At 43.9% G+C, this 21,278-nt stretch overlaps 2 protein-coding genes across 3 annotated transcripts in view; both read right to left on the reverse strand.

Moving 5' to 3' along the window:
* The window catches only part of LOC108117695 (glycine-rich protein DOT1), an 80,204-nt gene that overhangs the window by 34,922 nt on the left and 24,004 nt on the right, over positions 1 to 21,278 (reverse strand). The gene's annotated exons all lie outside the window — the stretch shown is intronic.
* Positions 12,289 to 14,558, reverse strand: LOC108117697. The gene has a single exon (XM_017230234.2). It carries the CDS (start codon positions 13,712 to 13,714, stop codon positions 12,902 to 12,904), a length of 813 nt encoding a protein of 270 aa, XP_017085723.1. The 5' UTR covers positions 13,715 to 14,558; the 3' UTR covers positions 12,289 to 12,901.

Here is a 21,278-nt window from a genome sequence, read left to right on the forward strand (position 1 = left end):
CCCCAGCCTTCAAGGCTTATAAATCTCAGTTAATAAATCACCCAAAAATCTACTTTTAATATAAGATTTTTCCGCAATTTATTCTTAGGTTAATGTGCATAAACTGGAGGTCTTCGCAATTGTCAAGAAAGTTGCAATCACGTCACTTTGAGAACAATATTTTTTATGTACCCCAGCAGTTGGGAACTCCTAATGAAGCCCCTCGAAGTCGGCTATCGAGAGGCTCCAGAAGGCTCCAGGCCAGACCAGCCAACGCCAATGCCAAGCTTTGAGCAAAACTGATAAATGAAATAATAATTTCCATTCGATGAAAGTTTGTCTGCTGCTCAAAGGACTTTTAGCGACCAACTTGCAAGTTGCAACTCGCAACTTGCAACTCGCTGCTTGGGCCCTCGTAAATTTATGAACTTTATGGCCGGCAACTTCAAAGGCCGCCAGTCGACAGTCGACGGTCGAGGGTCGTTAGTCGGCAGTCAATATCTTGTGCATTTCAATAGTTCATATATTTCGGTGGTTACCCTTGTTGTGCACACCCGGCCCCACCCCCCCTTTACCGCCCCACGCTCCACATTCCACAAGCTCCATTCCCTGGAAGCCACCCATCTGGGTGCTGGGTTGCTGGGTGCTGGGTGCAATAAAAATGCATTTCATGCTCGAAACATGACTTGGCTCAATTTATTTTACTTTGCCGCATTTAACGACTTCACACAGGCGCCGCCAGACTTGGCCTAAACCACGCACTGAGAGAACATCCTTCGCCTTTAAGTTTAATTATGAATGTCACTCGTAGGGTAGAAGTAGCAGGCAAAAGGCAATGTTCTACGGCTAACTAATGATATTTCACCAACTATTAAAGCCTAAAGTCTATATCTATATACCCCTACTTAGGAAGTTAATCGGAAACCAAGTTACTATTAAGCAGAATTACTTGAGCTTAAGGTTCATGCTCTCCACGTTTTCTGGCAGTGCAGTCACAGTTGAATTTGGCAACTCCATCTATCTGTGTCTGCCTGCCGCCGACCCCTAGCCCCCTGCCCACACATGGGCGCCGTCGTACATGGCCGGTGTAATGGTGTTAGACCACAATGAGCTCAATTTACGCCAATGATTGGCGGTGCTTGGCAAAGGCGGAAGCGGCGGACTCACACAGACGTAGAATGGGCAAAAAAGTGGGCATGGTCTGGCGGTTTCTCCTTCGTTTCGGCCGAAAAACTTTCTTGTTTGCATTTGCCTATCGTCTGGGACTTAGGAGGTGGTGCTGGGACTCAGGACTCGGGACTCGGGACTAGGAATCCGGGAAAGCAGACGTTAAACATCGCGTGCAGACATTGCCAATGTTTGCCACGCCCCCTTGGCGCTGCCAGCCGCCCCCGCCGCCAGACACGAGCATTTTTGCCACTGCACACGAAAAATGTTCGACAGTCGTGGAAAAAGCGAGAAACACAAGTTGAAGTTGAAGACTTTTGGGCAACACACAGCGAAAAAAAGGAAAGGCAAAAAAAATCAACTGCAGGGGATTCCCGGCTACCGAGCTGTCATGTCCCAGACACAGGGGCGTCGTGCAGCCAGGGGCTGCAAACTGAGACTGCATTTTTTGGCCGAGCTTGATCAATAACTTGGGATAACACATAGCAAAAAGAAATAAAAATAGAAATAAAATGAAAGGAAAACAGTATGGAATGCCTTGGATTCCTTGGCTTAAGTTCCCCGGGGGGTTAACGGCCCCCGCGGGCTAAGCCCCTGCTTAGCCAGACAAGTTTACTTGTTACACGTAACCAGAGACAGAGACAGGGACAGGGACAGGGACAGAGATAGGGATAGAGACAGGCAATTTTTGGATCCCCAAAAACTAATCCGCAACCGCAACACCGACGTTTGTTTTAGATTTTTCAAATCTTTCGCAGGCAGACACCGGCATGGGAAATGTATTGGCGGTTTGACTTATAATTAGCCAAGTTTTAATGTCATTTCCTCCATAAGTAAACCCTCTCAAATGGGGAAATTGAATTAGATTTCCAGGGAAAATGAAATCAAATTACTTTATAATAACCACCCTCACATCTCAAAGCGATTTTATGACCCTGTAACAAGGCAGCTAACAACAAGACATCCTTGAACGGTCCTAAAAAATAAGCCACCTATTAAGACATCTTAGAGACAGCAGCGCCATGTTATGCCCCGTATATGAGCGGCAGGCACGGCAGTAATCAAAGGCAAAGCCAGTCGCTAACACCATTTGCCATTGGCCCATTATGATAATCATTTTGAAAGGCTTTCCGCACGAGCTTCTGAGTGTCTGAACAACAAAGGCGATTTAAATTACGCCGCTAAGCGGTTTTCCAGCCACCAGCAACAACAATACCAAGGGCCAGAACGAGAAACATCCGCAGTGAGTCAAAGTTAACAAGCAAACAAGAAGTCGAGCTGCTTTTCCTCACCAAACTCGTTGGATGCCCTTCGGGCTCTGAGAAAACGTTTGCCGGAAAACTCTTAGGGAATTTTTGTTTTGTTTTTCTATGCTAAGGGACTTATGAGGTGGTGCCTTGAAAGACCATTTCCAAATGGTAAAACAATTTGAGTCTTAAGAGTCATCAAAGCATAAACCCAAACAATCACCTAATGTTTTCCAACACTGCCACATGATATGAAGAAACCGATCTTTAAGCCCAATTCAGTTTGGTTAATGGGGACGAAAAGAAATGCATGAAGAAGGGCCCAAAAAACACTTGCCAAAAAGCCATTTGTGCTGCTGGAAAAACTGTACTCCAACTTGAACTTCTTCCGCCTTGCAGAGCACTTTCCAACACTGTCAAAAACATCGCTGCATAAATAGCAAACAGAATCATTAAGTGAACGAGCAGAGCTCAAAATTCAACCCAAGCAGAGAAAAAGACATGGGGGCAAGGGGCTGGGCCTGGGTGTGGTTAAATGACAAGCTTCCATCTCTTCAGAGTAAATGGGGGGAGGTGGTGGCTGTTGGCTCTGGCTGTTGGCAGAGGTGGGCGGCGGAGGGCGTCCTGGCTGGCACTCATCAGCAGCCAAGCATCGCATTTTGAGATAAAACATAAAGAGCTCACCTAATGTGTGTGTGTGTGTGCCTGTGTGAGGAGGTCTATGAGCGTGCCAGTGTGTGGGTGCCCGTACCGATGTTAAGTGTATGCTTGTATACAGCTGCGGTCAAGATAATAGCAATTGGGACACTGCACAAGCAGTTAATTAAAGCGGGAATACTCGTACATAGAGGAAAAATGTAGCAAAGAGGTTTCATGGAAAATGAAATTTGAAATATTTTTTAGTATATACCAGATAAAATACTGCATCTGGACCTTAGTTTATTTTCAGAAAACCATAATTTATAATTTGATTTCCATTCGCTTTTATTACTTTTCAGTGGGGAAATCCATAAACGAGCTTCCAGAGCTCCCTCCCTTGCTTGCCTCCGCCTCCAAGCCCTTATTACTTGACAGATGTCCAAGCTTTTAATACCTAATTTAATTGAATTTAATTGCAAACAACGATTTAAAACGTGCTCATTTGCGCGAAGTGCAGCTTACAGCCCTCCCTGGACCTTATAATTAATGTTTGTTTTGCAAATTGATTTAAAAAATGACACCTTCTCTATTTTTTGAAGCGCCGCTGTAGTCGAGTGCGTGTGATTTGTTTGTGCTGTTGACTTTGGATAATGTCGTTTGTTGGCTGCCATCGCCAACCGCTTTTGTTTGTTTGTCTCTGCAGTGTTTGTGTGTGTGTGTGTGTGTGGGTGGGTGTGGGTGGGTGTGGGTGTATATTTGTCTGTTTGTTTGACTGATTGTCTGTCATTTTGTCTGATTGTGCGCCTATTAGTACACAAATGAATGAATAAGTGCGCACACACACCGCATACACCACCCACCACCCAGCAGGCTCATTTCATTTTCATTTTCGTTGATTGAATGGCCCTAAAGCCCCCCCCTCCCCGTTTACCACCGCCAACACTCCCTCTATTGGCCTGGTGGATTATTTGTGCTTTAAGCCTTTAAGTCTTTGTTAGACAATTTGCTGCCAAACTGGCAAACAAAAAGGGTGCAAAAAGCGTCAAGGGAGCTGCGTGTGTGCTTTAATTGTTGTAATGCGATTTCGTCACCTCATCCAGTCAGCTTCTCAATCCCTCTCCCCCCCACTCTTCCACTTTTCCACTTTTCATTCATTCATTCCTTTTGTCGGCGGCATTTGATTAGCTTTTCTGTGTGTTTGTGCGGCGCAATCCAAGTTCCCAGCTCTTGGTCAATTTGATTTGCCTAATTGGCCAAGCCAATGGATTGGAAATTGGCCGAGGGATTAATCAGATCGTTGGGTTGGATGAGTGCCGTTAAATGGAAACTATTGTTGCCGCTTTCATTGGACATATCACTCCCCTATCACTGTGGCTTCAAGTTGAGAATAGTTGCTTGAACTTCTTGCAGTCTTAGCCATATTATTTTTATGGGATTTAAGTACTTAGTACTATCAATAATACAAGTTACACAGCTTAAATAAGATGTAATAACTTATATAAGCACAGGCAAACTTAAGCAGTTTCACAATTTCCCCAGCAATCAGGCAGTCCGTCACTTATTCCTACTGCAATTTCTCACTTGAGCCCATCAAATGCCACGTGGGTGGTTGGAGGTGCCACTGCCCACCGCCCACTATCCACTATCCACTATACACCCATGCTATTAACACTTAGTTACAACATGTACGGCAATTGGGAATTTAGCTCGGCCACTTGAGCCACTTAAATGTTCGTGAAAACAAACAAATTGAGTGGACTTGGCCGGCGTTTGTCTGCAGCTGCGACTGTAACACTATATATGTATTACGGTACTTCTATATATTAGAGTATATGTACAGATGGGTATGCGTAACACACAATATAGTTATTTGGCCCTAATGATGCGCATAAATTTGTCAGGGTCAGGAGAGTTGGCAGCGCAGAGTTGGGCAGCATAATTTAGCAGCCCAGCAACCCAGCAGCCCAGCAGCCCAGCATCCCAGCATCCCAGTATCCCGACATCATAAACACAGTGCGCGCAAATTGTTAATTGACACATTGCTACACTCAAGTGGTCCCCTAATGGCCCTTGCTTTTGGGCGGGCAGCCCGGAGTGGCTCTCGGCCGTTTCAGTTGGCTTTCAATTAGTTTCGGAGGCTGCGGAAATCGGGAAAAATCACAGATAACAGCGGTAAGGGTAGCTCCAAACCGATAATGATATGGTCGGAAAATGGTGTTTTGACCGGTACATTAAGCGAGGGATTTCTGACTTCGATGAGGGGGTACTCACAGGACCAAATAGTTTCTTCGAAACTGAAAAGTTTATAAATATTTTAAGTAATTAATTAATTTGTTGTATTATTAATTGGTCTTGTTTTGGCTCAGATATTACTTCTCTTAGTTTAACAATTATAAAGCCGATTGCTCAGCACAAAGTCTTCGTTATAACATCAATAAAGATAATCAGCTTATTATGATGTTTCGAACCGCAACCACAATCATTTTAATTGAATTATTCCCCGGCCAAACATTTCGATCCCGTCTTAATCGCCAACTGAGGCAATTCATTAGGACAATCTCTGAGTTTAAATTAAATCAAATAATTGTTCTCCGACAATCAGCAGCTCTTCAGCCTCTTCCCATCCACCATGCAGCATCCAGCCCACTTGAGCCGCTCGCAAAGACGCTGCCATTCTTGTCCAGCGTAGCTCATTTCGAATTCATTGAATTTTGCGATAATTTGATTAGGCCACGCCTCCGACAATGGTTTGCAAATGGCCTGGAAATGGGGTCGGAGCCCATTTCGGGTTTTGGGTTTCGGGTTTGTCATGTCAGAAATGCCTTTCTGACATAAATTGCAATTGCAGAAGTTGCAATGCGAATTTCGGAATTTACATTTAAATGCTTGACATGGCACTGGACCATTTATCACAAGTACGTATAGTATATCAAATGAATTAGTTAAATATTATGTTATCCAATTACAGAGGGGTGCCGGGGGGGTGGACCAAAAGTGCGGAGCAGACATTTTGTCAGCATAAATTGCCAAGTCGCCGCATTTGATATGACAACAATAAAGCCAAGAGAGAGCCGGGCTGGCATTCAAATTACGACAAACTAAAGCCTGGGAAATTGTCAGCGACACTCGCTGGGTTTTCCCATCCCCTCTAGCCCTCTCCACCCACTCCGCCGCATAAAGTCCGTCCCACAAGTTGGCAGTTCAAAATGCTAATCACCACATGACATTCATTGTCTGTGAAACAATTGGACTCCCTAACTAACACGCCTCGCCATCATTATGAATCGCATTATGTGCCCGCTAATTTCGTGGCCTTTGAGGGGCTGGCAGGGGGTGTGTAGGGGCAGTGCGGGCACGTCAATGGGTTAAGCATCCCGTCAATATCAGGCTGCGCAAATTGCAGCCCATCAATCGGGAACAGATTTCAATTTGTCCCTGCTGAAATCCAATTACCCGAGGCGAAATTGCCCATTAGGCCACCAAAAAACCGCAGGATAAAGCTCAAGTCAAGTCGCAAGTTGCGCCTGCTGTGCTTGTAAACAAAGAGTTGGACCTTGCAAATCAGTATGCGTACTATATAGTCAATATATGAATATATCAAAATGATTAATAAGGAAATCATTTTGTGTTTGAAATACTTTAAATCAGAGGTCCTAAACGTCTATGCTCTGAGTGCTCATTTGCTTTTGTAAACGCTCGCTGCATATGGGCTTGCTCGCGGTGATTACTGTAAGGTAATTTGTTCTTGTTCCCTCCTAGATCATCCTCGAACCAACCATTTTTCGTTTTCCTCTTTCCGCCTCATTCCATCGCTAACTGTTCTTGTTTCATCTTCGATCATCCTCTAACTCCTTGCTATTCCACTAACAATTTTGCATCTCCCTCTTTCCGCACCATTCCGTCGCCAACTGTAAGGTAGATCATCCTCGAACTTCTTGCTATTTCACCAATCATCTTCGTTTTCCTCTTTCCGCATCATTCCATTGCTAACTGTTCTTGTTTCTTCTTCGATTATTCTCGAGCTCCTTACTATTCCACCAACAATTTTTCGTTTTTCTCTTTCCGCCTTACTCCGTCGCGTCGCCAACTGAACGATAATTTGTTGTTGTTTCTTTCTCGATCATCCTCGGACACTGCACTGGAATTGATTCTTTATAACTTCTGTTTGTACTTTACTTTAGTTTATTTCGCAGTGGAATTGGCAAACAGTTTTTCTTTCTCTCAGTGCACAGCTGCAAGCCAACACAAAAGCATCACTAAATACGTGCACGCTTTCTTGTGTTTGTATTTGTAAATGCTCTGCCGTAAGACGAATTTGAGCAACCCTGCCCCAAACCATGTACATACATATAAACTAAAAGAACATTAACATGACTGTATTAACAGTAAATAAAATCCTCAGTACATATAATCATATTACTTTTGAACAATAACTAACATTAAGCTTGAGCTTAAAATCAAAGGCTTAAAAATAAATTAAAGTTTATCAATCAAACAAACTACCTTAGCAAAGCAAAAATCACAAAGCAAAAGTGCAGCACGTCGATGGAATTCTGCTGTAAAATCAAATTATTCTGCGTAATTAAGCAGAGGAGACGGTAACAAAGCACAAATTAAATCAATGATGTGAAAATTGTACAATCAATTGCGGTATTTAAGTACAGTCAAGCTTGGATAAGTCTTTTTTAACAATAATTAAGCAGCTACAAACATATGAAATATAATATTTAAAATATAATATTATATTTTAGATTCCATCGAAGGAGTTTTTAACATTTTGCTGTACATATTTATAAAATTCGAAAAGGCAATGATAGAAAATTGCATGTTAAAATTATAACAATCTTAGTAATAAAGCTTAAATTATAAATATATCTCATAAGGCAAATATGGTTAGTAAATAAATTTAAAAAATTTTCTATTTTCCTGTTTGATAGAGAAAATGTGGCACCAAAAAAGTAACAAATGCTTGTCCCATAGAACGTTTTAAATTATTGATTTCCCAACTGCAAAATCACAATTTTACATACTTGCATTATTTATGGCCCGAAGAGCTCAAACTGGAATTCAAAGCCTGACAAAAATGGCAAGGAAAATGGAAATGCACTTAGAAAACGTTTAAAACTGGCCTTAACCACAAGTCAAGGATCAGGATTGTCAAGATTTGAAGAACGAAATTGCATAAGAGGCTCTTATCAGAGGAGACCGCACTTGCCGTTCATTAAGCCAACACAAACTGCGAAATTCCTAATCGCAGAATATAAAAATGAAGTGCGGACCGCAAGCCGAAATGCAATTATTTTTGCCGTCCGTCCAGAGCCCGGTATTTGCATATTGTCAACATAATTAAACAGGCTTTTGACTTGTGGTTACACGCCCACTCGAACGCACACGTGTACAGGCTGCGTATGAATATGTATGAACAGTGAACACCCACTCGTTCATTCAGAAAACATTCACTCGAGTGTCCTTGACTGGCGCTGCTGAATACCCAGTACTGAGCTGTGAGCACTGAGTCCTGGAAATGCAAAATTGTTTTTGGCAAAGTGCACAATGCACTTGACGACTGTCAAAACGGACATCAGACGGAGGGATGGGATGGGGGGATGCGGGATGGGGTTGTCCTGTCCATGTCCTTGTTATTTATGTAAAATGTTGCACAACATTTATTGTCCCCCACACAAATAAAATTGTCCTTAACTGAAAGAAAATGAGGACAATTGCAGCAACTTTTCCGGCAATTTTATATATTGAAACAATGCCGTCGTCCTTGCTGCTTGGGTCAGCAATAAAAATTTGTCCTGCGGTAAATGAAATGGATAGCAATTGCGATTGCGATAACTGGCTGCCCAATGGTCAAGCCAGTAAGCGCGGATCTTCCCATTGCCCATTGCCCAATGCCCAATGCCCAATGCCCATCGAAAAAATCACGATAAAAAGGGAGAAAAATCGGAAAAACAATGGGCCACCAAATACAAGTTATAGCCGGGTCGAGGTCACCACGGACTGGTGTCCTCTTTCCGTACTTGTCTACCCTGTAGCCGCGCTCCTTGAGAGTCGCTCCTCAGGGCGTTTCATCATTAATGAATGGCAACCTTCTCAGAAAACCCTAAGGGGCTGTATGAATCCCTGCCTTAAGGCATATTAAAATAATTTTCCGGCAATTATGACTGAGGAAAATTGCCTTCAATTGCGCTTCTATCGCAGGGAAATTCACTGAAACTAAGTTCGCTGGGAAAATATTGAATGGCAAAAGTTCAAAGTTATTTTGATCGAATCGAAAATAAGAAAAATTGTTTATTCTTTAGTAAACTTTTCAAGTGCCTTGAGTTATGTTTTCTTATTTTATAAGTAGTAGCTTAAATTATTAATTTTATAATGACCATAGACCACTGAGTATCGCCTCGTCTAATACTTCTCGGGCGGTCACCCTCTGTGCGGGGAAAGAGTTTCCGTTGTTTTTGTCTAAGAGGCGATTTCGGTTTCAGTTTGCAACTTGTTGGCATTGCTTTTCGATTTCTGCACTTGTCGGCGGAGAGGGCTTTGTTTTTTAATATTGCACTTTTGTTGCGAGTATTCTGTTCGGTTTTTTTTTTGTTCGACAAAGTTTATCTGGCTCGGATTACTGGGTCAATTGGTTGGATGGCCTCCACTGTGGGAAATCAGCTTTTCGGGATCGGGGACAGGGGCTTGCCTAATTAACAAAGTCCTGAAAAGGAAAGTTAAGCACACCCCCACAATTTACCTCCATCCCTTTCGCTTTATATCTCTATCTCTGCCGCTGTCTCTGTCTCTGTTTTGTGCAACTGAACTTTGACCCGTGCATTGACATCGTTTTTGCGTAAACTACAGAACTGTGTCAGGTAATTGCGTTCAATAAGCAGGTCGAAATGGGAACTGGGACTGAGAGAGAGACGGAGATAGACGGTAAGAAAGAGAGGCCTACAATCGAGAGTGAGAGAGTGAGAGAGGCAGAGACACACATGCCCTGAATGCCGTCGAGTGTCACTTGCATCCTGCATAATTGGTTTATCAATTGCTTTTGGCCCATTCAAACAACCAACTTGCATTTGTGCGTTTAACTCTAAGCATGTCGGTTACTCCTTGCATCCCTGCACCACCCACCCATTTCATGCCCCATAAAGCCAGTAAAATCCAAGATGACACCATCCAACAAACGGGGACCCAAGCCACTGCCCCATTGAGTCTCCCACTTTGACCGCACAAATTTGGAGCAAGCCAATGATTAATTTATGCGAAATCCGAAAGGAAATCGTGCGAAAACCAAATTTGCTCGCCACACACAATTTAAATGCGAAGAGAGATGACACTCGCAGGTCTCTGCACTGGCCAGGGAAAAGTAGGAATAACGAGACCCCGGGGAACAAACAATCGGAAAAGTCCAGAACCTAGTTAGGTAAATGCTAACAGACTGTAACTAGCCCTAAGTAAATATTAACTTTTTATTCTTTTCTTGCTTCTTAGAGATTATGGGAAGAAAGTGTAGAATCTGAGATAAAAAAGCTTCACTCATAAAAATGATAAATACAAAATATAATCTATAACTTTAATATTACGTAAAATAGTTTATAGTTTAACCTAAAATCCGTTTATCATCAGAAACACATCCGCTCTAAGCTCACTTTCTTGAAGATAAATCAAGAAATCCTCCTAAACTTAGTTAACCTAATGGTTCTCCGATATAATTAAGCTTCATATCTATCGCCTATCGTCTATCGTCTATCGGCATCTTGGCTTACTTAACCCCTACTCACCCCTCGAAATGTACGCAACCCCGTCTCAAGGGGACCCTATCTAATCCCATTCTCACCCAAGCCAATTCAGGCGCACTTAGCCGCACAAAGAGTCTCCATTCCAATTGGCATCTTCGATGGCTCCGCTCTTCTTTCTGCCCCCCATTTCAGTGCACCCCCCCTCTCTTGCTCTTCAACTTGAATGCAATCAAGGATTTTTTCGACTGGCCAAAAGTGCGCTTTCAGCCATGTTCTTTCGGGCGGACACTAGCCCTCCCTCTTCTCCTACTTCTTTCCTCATCCACCACCAACCTCCATTCCCTACTGAAAGCCCGCCCAATCCCCGCCTGAATCACGGTCTGGCCACGATTATAAAGCCCGGGGCATAAATATTAGCAAAGGCGTTGCCGTTGACGTCGCTGCAGTCATTTAAATGTTGTCGGTCGTTGTGGTTGCAGATCCTCCAGAGCTCTTCCTGCTGCTCCTCCTTTGTAAGCCCCCTTTTTCTCCTGTTCCTGCTGATTATGCCTGTCAACGAAGTTTTCCCATACACAGCGAGATATTCTTTGATAAAGTTCTGATTTTAATAAGAAATTTAATATATAATATAAGGGTAAGGAAAGTAACTAGTAGCTTTGAGTGTAGAGTAACGAGTAGCATCGACGAGTAACAGTAAAAACTTTTTCATTTCGTTGGAAATGAGAAGAAAATATAGCTGACGTCTAGAAGCATTAATCTTAATAAATGAGCATTCCCACTATTATTCCTAATGAATTTCCCACTATTAATACCTAATTTTCCGCAGTGTAATACAATGCTTAACCCTTTGCCACCCCAAAAATCCAGCTCGGCGCACAATGAATTAAATGAATCTCAATTTCCGTTCGGTTTGCGGTTAAAAGCCGCAGTCGTCGTCTTGGTCTTCTGGGCAAAATGCAAATTCTCCGGCGGCGAAAATGAAAACAAGCCGAAAAACTCTCGTTGCAACAACAACATTGCCACCGGGAAGTTCCCCTCCCCTGACCTTTCACCCCATTCAACCGCCTGGTGTGCTGCATCAATTGCCTGGTTTCCATCTTCCATTCGTTTCTCAAGTTTCTTCCCGTAAATTGCTGCAAGATGCCCCCGAAAAAACCGATGCCGGGAGCAAGGATTTCTGGCCCCCGAAACTTTTGTGCCGGCAAAACTTTTACAACTGCACCAGGACGATGATGAGATTGGGAGGAGCCAAGGGGTCGAAAGGAAGGAGCAGGAGTGGGAGAAGGAAAGGGAGAGCAAGGAGGCCAAGTCGCTGGGTCGCCGTCTGCAAAAGTTTTGCGATTTGTTTGCGCGAAATAAACGCGACGCAGATAATTTGCGCAAAAGTTCGCTTACTGCCCGCCGACCTCGCGGAAGCCAAACCCGAAATCCAACCGAAAACCCAAGAAGCAATCCCCCAATCCCAACTCCCAACTCCCAACTCCCAAAACCCATTCCCAATCCCATTCCATCTTGTCCAACAATTTCATTTGGGAATATGTATTTCTGGTATGTCCAAATAAACCAACCGAAATGAAAATGTTTCGCGTTCGCTCGAAAGTTGGGCAAAGAAGTTTTTTGTTCAGAATTGCCACACTCGTTGATTACTGAATCCATTACCCATGTCGGATGTTTTCCATAAGAGTCGCCGTTCCACGATCACATTTCTAGTCCAAGCCATTGACTCAAGTTCTGTGTTTGTGGTTAGGTTTATTAGGAATTTGGATTTAATGATTTTTGATTATTTGTCCTTCCTTCTGGTTACTTTTCTCATAGGTAAGCACATTTCCTAGTGTCTGCTCAGGGAACTCGTTAAACACATTACTGGTTACTCTTCTCTGAAAACAGCCGTCAGGCGAACTGTAATTTTCTTTAAATGCAACAATAAATCGTGGTCATGGGCACTCGTTACTCGTTATTCGTTACTCGTTACTCGTTACTTGTTACTTAAATTTGTTGTATCATCTCGTTGTGAAAACAATAACTTGAAAATAACTAAATGTAGAGTCGCAAAACCCTTGGGCCATGTAATCACTTCCATTTGTCAATATTAACTTAATATTTTTCACTCGCCGATCGCCGATCGTCGATCGCCAATCAATGGAAGAGCTTCCGGGACTGCGGCTTCCGCATCGTTGCCGCATACATATTTTGGAACTCGTTGGTGGAGATAAAGTCAATGATTGGCAGTCGATTGGTCAGCGGCACCTCCACGTCCTTTGAGCAAATGCCAGTTATACCGCCGGCTATGGATGATAGACCAGGAGGACTGGGTCTCGCTCTTGATCCTTGCACATTAGCGCCACCGAATTTAGTTCCTCCGCCGCCTGCCAATCTTCCCTCGAATCCTGCTCCAACTCGTTGACGCATATTTTGATCCTTCATCTTTTCCGGCTGCTGCATCCTCATGCCCATGTTATAAAAGAAATCCACACCCTCGGTAGCCTTCGACTTCGTTTTGGTCATATGCCTTGGATTCATCCGGGCCGAATGTGGCTTTCTGTTTCCGGTTCCCGGGGCGACCTTCTTCTTCTGGCCCTTCGAGTCCTTGAGCAGAAACAGCACCGGAGTACCGGCAGCCTTCTTCTGTGGACTGGCATCTATCAACTTTGTCCTGCGGGACATTCCCAGGGATTGCAAGGCATCAATCGGCTGACGATGGGACTTCTTAAAGTTCCCACGCGACTTGACCATCGGCTTTGCCTTAGCGGAGCCCAAGACTGTGGGCTTCAGGGCAGCACGCATCAGTGGAGAACGCCTCACGGTTTTCTTAAGCGGATTCTTTTTTGGGGATTTCCGCAGAACCTTCGGCCTGACCTTGCTGGAAGTTTTCACCTTGGCCTGCGGCAGAGATTTGGTGGCTTTCTTCACCGCTTTTGTCGGCGATCGCTGCTTGGACTTGTTCATCATTTTAGTATTTTGGCAAAACAAATATCTTCTTCGATCCGTCGCTCACAGTTTAAACTTGGAATTTTGGCGTGATTTCGGGAGGGGGTATTTGGAAATCGAATGTCTCTGCTTGACGGGTTGACTCGGACTGGGTGGGGGGGGAGAACGGATTTGGTAGGGCCTACTTGACCACCTCGACTGTGTCGCCCGAACTTGAGCACGTTCCGCCTCCTGTTCTCCTGTTTCCTGTCACCTCTTGACTTGCCCTCTGCTTGTTTGTTTGTCTTGAGTCAACTCCTATTTGTTTTTCCCCGGCGCTTTTCCGTTTTTTCCCCTTTTTTCTCATGTTTGGCTCTTCCGCAAAACCTTTGTCTTTCCCTCGGGCCAAAGCAACTTGAAATCAACTTCCGTTTTGTGGCCCTTGATTTGCATATGTACGAGTATATGCCTTGGGAAAGAACCTCACATTTAAAGTCGCAGTCGAATCTCATGTTGCCTTATTACATCCACAGCTTTCCCTCATTGCAGCTTTGGCTCTGTGATTTAAATTCGTTTTAGCAATTTCCCCTATTGATTTTCCCCCAAAACAGCTCATTAATAAAGTACGGAATAGCGTCATTTCCATGTACTTTTTCCCTTCCCCTGTTTTCCTCTGCTTCCTTGGCTGTCGCCTCTAGTTTTCTTCTTTCGTTCATTTCGGTGTCAAGTGTTGCGTATCATTTAATGTGACACACTTAACTGGGAAATGTGGGAAAGCATCGGGGTGGGGTGGAATGGTGGGCTCTTCCAGGCTGACAGAGAAACACATGTTAGCTGAATGCTAATTTGCTGGGGCTAAGCGAATGACAAAAAACAGGAATAGGACATCAAACAGGGGGGTCAATGCACTGAACGAAAACTCATAGTAAGAGAACTTATTTAAGTTAATTTTAATTTATAATATTTTGTAATTTACATGCATTATTTAATCATTTTAAACTGTAATTAATGATGAAATATTTATGCAGATCGTAGAAATTTCTCGCCCTGCACTGGGAAATAGTCAGTTGGGGGACATTATTCAGCTCTCAGGAACAGGAACCCATATACAACACACACACACACACACATATACACACAGACACACGCACTTCAACAGCTGGCAAGACAGGAAATCAACAGGACACCAGCACACAGACACAGGCAGCTGTTGTTGGGACTTCCGCTCTTGGTCAGCTTTGATATATGATCAGGAATCAAGTCTTCTGACCGCCGTATGTATATATATATGGACATATGTATATAGACTCCATCTGGGGACGAGTAAATTGCAAGCTAAAGCAATCAGCTTATGCCCGTCTTGGTTGTATGTTTATTTACCCCTCTCTCTCTCTCTCTCTCTCTCTATCCTTTATCTTCAAGTGAGTACATGATTATCACGTTTCTTTTGTGTGCAGCAATATGAAGTATACGCAATATCACGTATACGCCGCATTGGCCAACAGAGTGGTCGCTAAATTTACTCATGTCTGGGCAATATCCTCCTTTATCTCGTCCCCTCGCCTCTTTGTTCCTCCATAAGATTCAATTTAAAAAATGATTTTGGCTTAACACCTCAATAAGTCCCCCGGATGTCAGTTGCAACCGCCACAACTAGCAACATGCAACATGCAACATGCAATCTGCAATTCGCAATCTGCAACCTGCAACACCAGTAGCAAAATTTTGTTTTCCGCTTAAGCACATCGCTAAAAAAAAATACAAAAAAAAAAGAAGTGGAGAAAACAAAGGAGCCCGAGAAGAGCCAGCCCACTCCACTCCAAACCAATCCCAGAAGTGCGTCCGTCCAAGCGTTTGTTTATTTTATTTTGCCGCACAATTTTGCCCCTTCTTCTGTGCCGCCTTCCTTAACCCCTTTCTCCTCTTTCTCCGCTTTCTCTGCTTTCTTCTGCCTCGTCTTCTGCCGCTTGTTTCTTAAACAACAGCAACAACAATGGGCACAATGAAACCTCAGCCGAGGACCAGGCCAAAAAAGGAGTGCGAGTACGGGCCACTCGCCTTCCAGGGTACCCTGCAATCTCGCGTGAAATCTTTAATATTGAAACCATAGCAAAAAACTACGCATTAAGAACTGTGATATTCCATGCCTTTCAAACACTTCTCTCAGTATTTGCAGCATCAATTTAATACGTAAATTACAGAGTTAAATCAGCTCGCTTTTATGGTTTTCGGTCGAAATGTTCATTTAAGAGCTTCTTTATCAAGGATAAGGCCAACATACCCCTGCTACCCTTTGCTTTGTTGTTCGCAGTGAAAAATGAAACAAAACAAATGAAACACAAAAAGGAGCAGAGGACCGACACAGCGTCGGCAGAAAGGATGGAAACGAAAGAAAAAACACAAATGTGCACATGCTTCGTTGCCTGGAGTGCGCTATTTTGCACCTACGGGATTTTGTGCCTCACACACTAACACACACACACACACACACACACACTGGAACACTGAAACACTGAAACACACACACACACATGCAAAGCGTGGAAAATCCATTCGAAATCAGTCAACGCGCCAAGGCTTTCATTCAGTTAGAAAGCAGACAGCAGACGAACAGACGGGCAAGGGCAGGAAAGGGGGTTTTTTTTTTGGAGCGTTGTATGAGGATGTGGATGGTGCCTTTGAGGGGGTTTTTCAGGGGCTCCTTTTTTCCACCATGGGACCATGGGGCTCGCCCCAGCTTGAAGCGGAAGTGCGGCTTGATTTACTCAACTCGTTTGCTCGCTCGTTTGTTTCCAACTGCTGCAAACATATTTTTCTGCACCACCCCGGCTAAAATATTTATTAGCCCTTAAACAAACGGAATAGATGTGCGGCCCCCCGGAAAACTACACCGCCGAGCCCCACCAACAGGCCATATATGCTGCGACCCAACTTAAAGACCTTCCAGCCAAATGGCCCGGAAAGCAAACTACCATCTTCCCCCCAGCCAAAGACGGCAAAAAAACAAACCGGTTCCTGTTTATTAAAGCATTTCTTACGCATCATTTGTTGCTTTGCCAACACGAAAAAAAAAACACACTGTGAAGAATGCAAATGAAACGGCCCAAAGGGAAAACCAGTAAAAGGCCGGAAAATGCTGATGAAAACGCAACTTGAAGTTTGATTAAGTGAAATCTCGTATGAGTAATGCGGATTACTTCAGCCGAGCCAAGCCACTCACGTCCTCGTACCGAATGCATCAATCAAAATCGAAAATAGAATAGAAATTAGAACAAAGGCACACCCCTAATTGGGTCGAGGGACTTGGAGGGATATTAAGTAAATCGCCAAATTAATTGTGGGAAAGCAACATCGAGGAGGCAAGGAAAACCCAAGACCAGACCAAGTCCAAGTCCAAATCCACACAATGCCAGGTCAATGGACTGGACTCAACTGAACCGAGAGCTGGCGAAAAACAGAGACGAGTTCTTGGGTGGAAATAAAGCAAGCGAATGCGGGAAAAAGTCGATAGGCAGGCTGAGAGTAAACGGAAATACGGAAAGGCAAGAACGAAATGGTAGCAAAAGACACCAATGGCTACACCTATTTCAAACTGATTAAGTCTTTTAAATAAATTTGGTGTTTTAATTATATTTATTATAATTACCAGACTATGGAAAACGAATAAAGTTTACTAATTAAGCTGGGAATATGTCCAGCTACTGTCTTCAAGACCGTTGACCCTGCCGCAGCACAGGATTTTCACTCGCCAATCCTCAGCATACGCAAGGGTGACATTGTGTCCTTTCAAATGATCGCAGCCTTCAGTAAGTCAAAGCACCCACTTCCGCTTCGAATATTCCTGGCGCATCCTTCTTCAAAGAACTATCATTATATGCCTTTGGCCAGACCCAAAAGCCCTAAGGTAGAAAAGTTGTCCGGCGAGTTAGAAATGGAGGATGCCACGCCAGGATGGAAATGCCCCGAAACTGTAAGGCAGCTTTAAGATCGTCTGGTTAAGGATAAGCATAAAGAAGTTCTACAAGTTTATGGTCTCTAAGAAGTTGCAGAGATTGAAGAAACGGAAAAATTAGGCGATTGAGAAGCACTACCAGAAGGAGATCAATCGCAAGGCACTCACTAATGGAAGGAGGCCTTTTCTATACGATAGTAATCTTCCCTTATCATGAAAGGTCTTAAATATTTATATACATCTAGCTTTAACCAAAACACTTTCAGAAATGCCAAAAACATTACATAACACACTGTGTATGAGAATGAGAATGTCGAGTCAAGAGCCCTAGCACACAGCCATTAATGTGGTATCCTAACTAAGGTCCCGAACACGCAGACGGATATAATTAAACGTATCGGCCAGAGCAGTTGGCCAAACTTCAATCAAACATTTAACCAAATTAGTAACGTTTCTGTCAATTGCTAGTGGCCAGAAGGGGCGTGCCGTGGCACACGGAAGGAGGTGAAGGGGAGAGCAGGAAGTCACGCAATTGTTCCATTGCCCGCAAAAGTAGGCAACAGATTTTTGTGTGCTTCAATTAAATTTGATTTGCTGCCATTCAGTGGAATGAAATGGAATGGAATGGAAGACTGGTCTGAGAGTCGGGGGATGGGCACATCATCGCATTCATCGTCCTGATGAAGCTGTGCGACATCCGTGTATGCGCAATTTGATAAGCCCCGCCTTTGAACCCTCTTTACCCATCATTAGTTTCGCAGTTTGTGGACCTTTTTTGCGCTCGCTTGCCACAAATTTAGTGCCATGTGTGTGGGCAACTGGGATCTCGGAACTGAGAACTGGTATATGTGATACGGGATTCGGGATTCAGGACCCCTTGTCCCATTTTTGGCCATTACCTTTGGCAGTTGCGCCTGGAAATGACATTTTCACATCATTTGCTGATGTGGCAAATGTGTCGTCTGGCTCTCCAGCTCTTCAGCTCTCCAGCTCTCCAGCTCTTCAGCACTCCAGCACTTTTTGCCAGTGTCTCTCTGTATCGCTTCTCTCTGTGTAAAACCCCTAAAGCCCCCGCAAACCCCCACCAAAAACCCCTCTTAACCATCTATAACCCTCGTTGACCTGCGTTCAGCATTGAGTGCTGGACTAAACCAGGGACCGCCCCTCCCCTCCTCCTCTCCCGCCCCCTTCAAACGTACGTTTTTTGTCATTTCCGTTTGTGCGAAATTTTCGGATATCCTCGAATGCAGCCTCATCCAATGGGCACTGAACCACAGCCACCACATCCACATAACTTGCACAATTTGAGGCAAACGACGACAGCTTCCAATCATAATGCCAATGAAATGAACTGGCCCAAAACCTCCCCCCTTCCGCCTTGAATGTCAGGCTCAATAAACTCCGAAAGCAATCTCTCTACGTGTGTGTTAATATGGGTGCTCTTGCTGGTACACTGGCTCGGTGGTACTGGAGCTGGTGTTTCTGTAGGTTGCCCATGGCATTGCCCTTCTTTTTCCTGGTTTTCCTGATTTTCCTGGCACTCTGTTAAGGAGTCGATTAACTAAGATTGAAATTGCCAATCCTGGTAACTACAGAAACTGCATTATCTAAAATCAAAAGCCAAATAAAAACCAATCAATTCCCTTTTCACAGATTCAAATCCATTCGGGCAACCTTATGTCCCAGGAAAACTGATGGAAGGGCATTCAGTCGCTTGGAAATCCCGAATATTGAGGGCATCGGAAAACGCATTTGAACATCACGAAGGGGGAAACCCCCGTAGAATGCTCTTTGCAGGGCGCTGCACTTTTCACTTTGGCTGCTGCCCGACACGATTTGCACTCTCGTCGAATCCGAAATCCGAATCCTTTGGCTGCTTATGATGTCCCTAAGGCGTCCTGCATCCTACATCCTGCATCCGCACACCCAGCCCGTGCCCTGGAAAGCTGCTGCAAATCATTTAATATTTCGTCTGCGGCTTCGTCTTCATCGACTTCGTCGGGGTCCTTACCACATTTCCCTCCCTCGCTTTTCAGCTGATTTGGCACTTTTCGTGTGCTGCTAAGTGATTTCCCAAAATCATTTAGTTTCGCCCGGCATTTTCGCAGCATTCCTTCGCATTTTCCGCTAATATTCGCGGACTCTGCTGCGGTGATGGATGTTTGGTCGTTATTTGTTGCATCTCACTATTAGTGTTTTTCCGGCTTTCCCAATTTTTCGCCATCGCTTGTTCGGTGCGTACTTAAAAAATCATTTCTTCCGCTGACGCAGCGCTTAAATCGTTTTTCATGTGCTCATGGGACTGCTCGCTTTTCGCATTTCCCTTGGTTATCTGCTGCTTGCTTTTTGCTGCTCTGCAACACTCTTTCCTTTCAGTTTTTCCTTGTTTTCTCCTTGTTTTTTCCTTGTTTTTTCCCCGAGTTTTCCAAACCCTTTTTTGCCCGACAGTACTTGAGTATTTCTTTTTAATTTTCCCATTCGGTTGGCTGGTTTTTAACATTTTACTATTCGAGTTCCCTGAAAAGTTTCCCCCTTTTTAAGTCACCAAATCTTTGCTCCTCTCTTTTCGATAAAGTTTCCTTTGTTTAGCGCTTAGCTTGTTATTTTTTCCTAATTTTTAATATTTAAAGTTTAGGTTTTAAATTTCTAAAAGTACTCTTCGTAAGACTGTTTATTTATAGATTTATTTCAGCATTTAATAGCCCGGATTACCCCTCACTTTCTTGATGCATATTCGTAAATTCCTGTTTCCAAATTCTGAAATGAAATGTCAAAGATTTTGGTTGAAAGCTTTTCCCGTCCATCTTGCTCTGCACATTTCCCTTTCCTGCCTGGATTTATGATCATTTCATTTCCTCGACTCACCCACCACCCCACCCCCGCTTCAGCCCTTGTTGTGTATATCCTCTTGTCACATCTGTGCCAATCCAAAAATGATTCTTTCACGAAAGTTTCGCTTGGCCATAAGTTTGTGCAACAGCAAAAGCAACAACAGCAACAGCAACAGCAACAGCAACGGCCATTTGGAGTCGCACATTAGGCCAGAAAAGTTGCTCGCCTTTGCCGTTGGCTCTTCCCATTTTGGCCGAGAGCTCTCGGCCCGGCCAAAAGCAATTGCGCCCACTGCAATTGCTGTTGTTGCTGTGGTCCCAGCTGCCAAAATGCCCCGTGTTGGGGTCAGCTAACACAACTGGCCAGCCAGAGTCCAAATCCCAAAGTCCGAGAACCAGAAGTGAAGCCAAGTTTTGGAAGCGTCGACAGAGAAACGACAACAGAATGCTGGCAAAACTAAATTAATGCCATTCTTGAGCTGGGCTAGCGAATAGGGGATACCCTATGACTGGCAAAACAAGCAGAGAAACTAAAGAAAAGATACTATCGATGGAAAAGCACCTAAGAGTAGATTTTAAAGGTGAAAGTCAGTGGGAGAAATGCCAAGAAAGGAAAGTATTTAAGGCTGTTGCTAAGGCTAACTTGCATTCGCTTTCAAGCAGTTTAGGGATTTCCAATCACTAGAGGTACTTTAGGCATCTTTATGAATCTCACAAACCGGACACCAGAGCGAGTATACCCCACGAGAGGGTATGGGAAGATAGCCAGGCACAATCACGACTCCTTTCTAAGGACGAGATGTCGTCTGGGCGCTGTCATCTT

The sequence above is a fragment of the Drosophila eugracilis genome, unplaced genomic scaffold (assembly GCF_018153835.1).
Source record: "Drosophila eugracilis isolate 14026-0451.02 unplaced genomic scaffold, ASM1815383v1 contig_649, whole genome shotgun sequence".
NCBI classification, from domain to species: Eukaryota; Metazoa; Arthropoda; class Insecta; order Diptera; family Drosophilidae; genus Drosophila; species Drosophila eugracilis.

Coding starts and splice junctions, on each gene's coding strand:
- LOC108117697 (XM_017230234.2), bottom strand. CDS start 13,714: ATGATGAACAAGTCCAAGCAGCGATCGCCGACAAAAGCGGTGAAGAAA.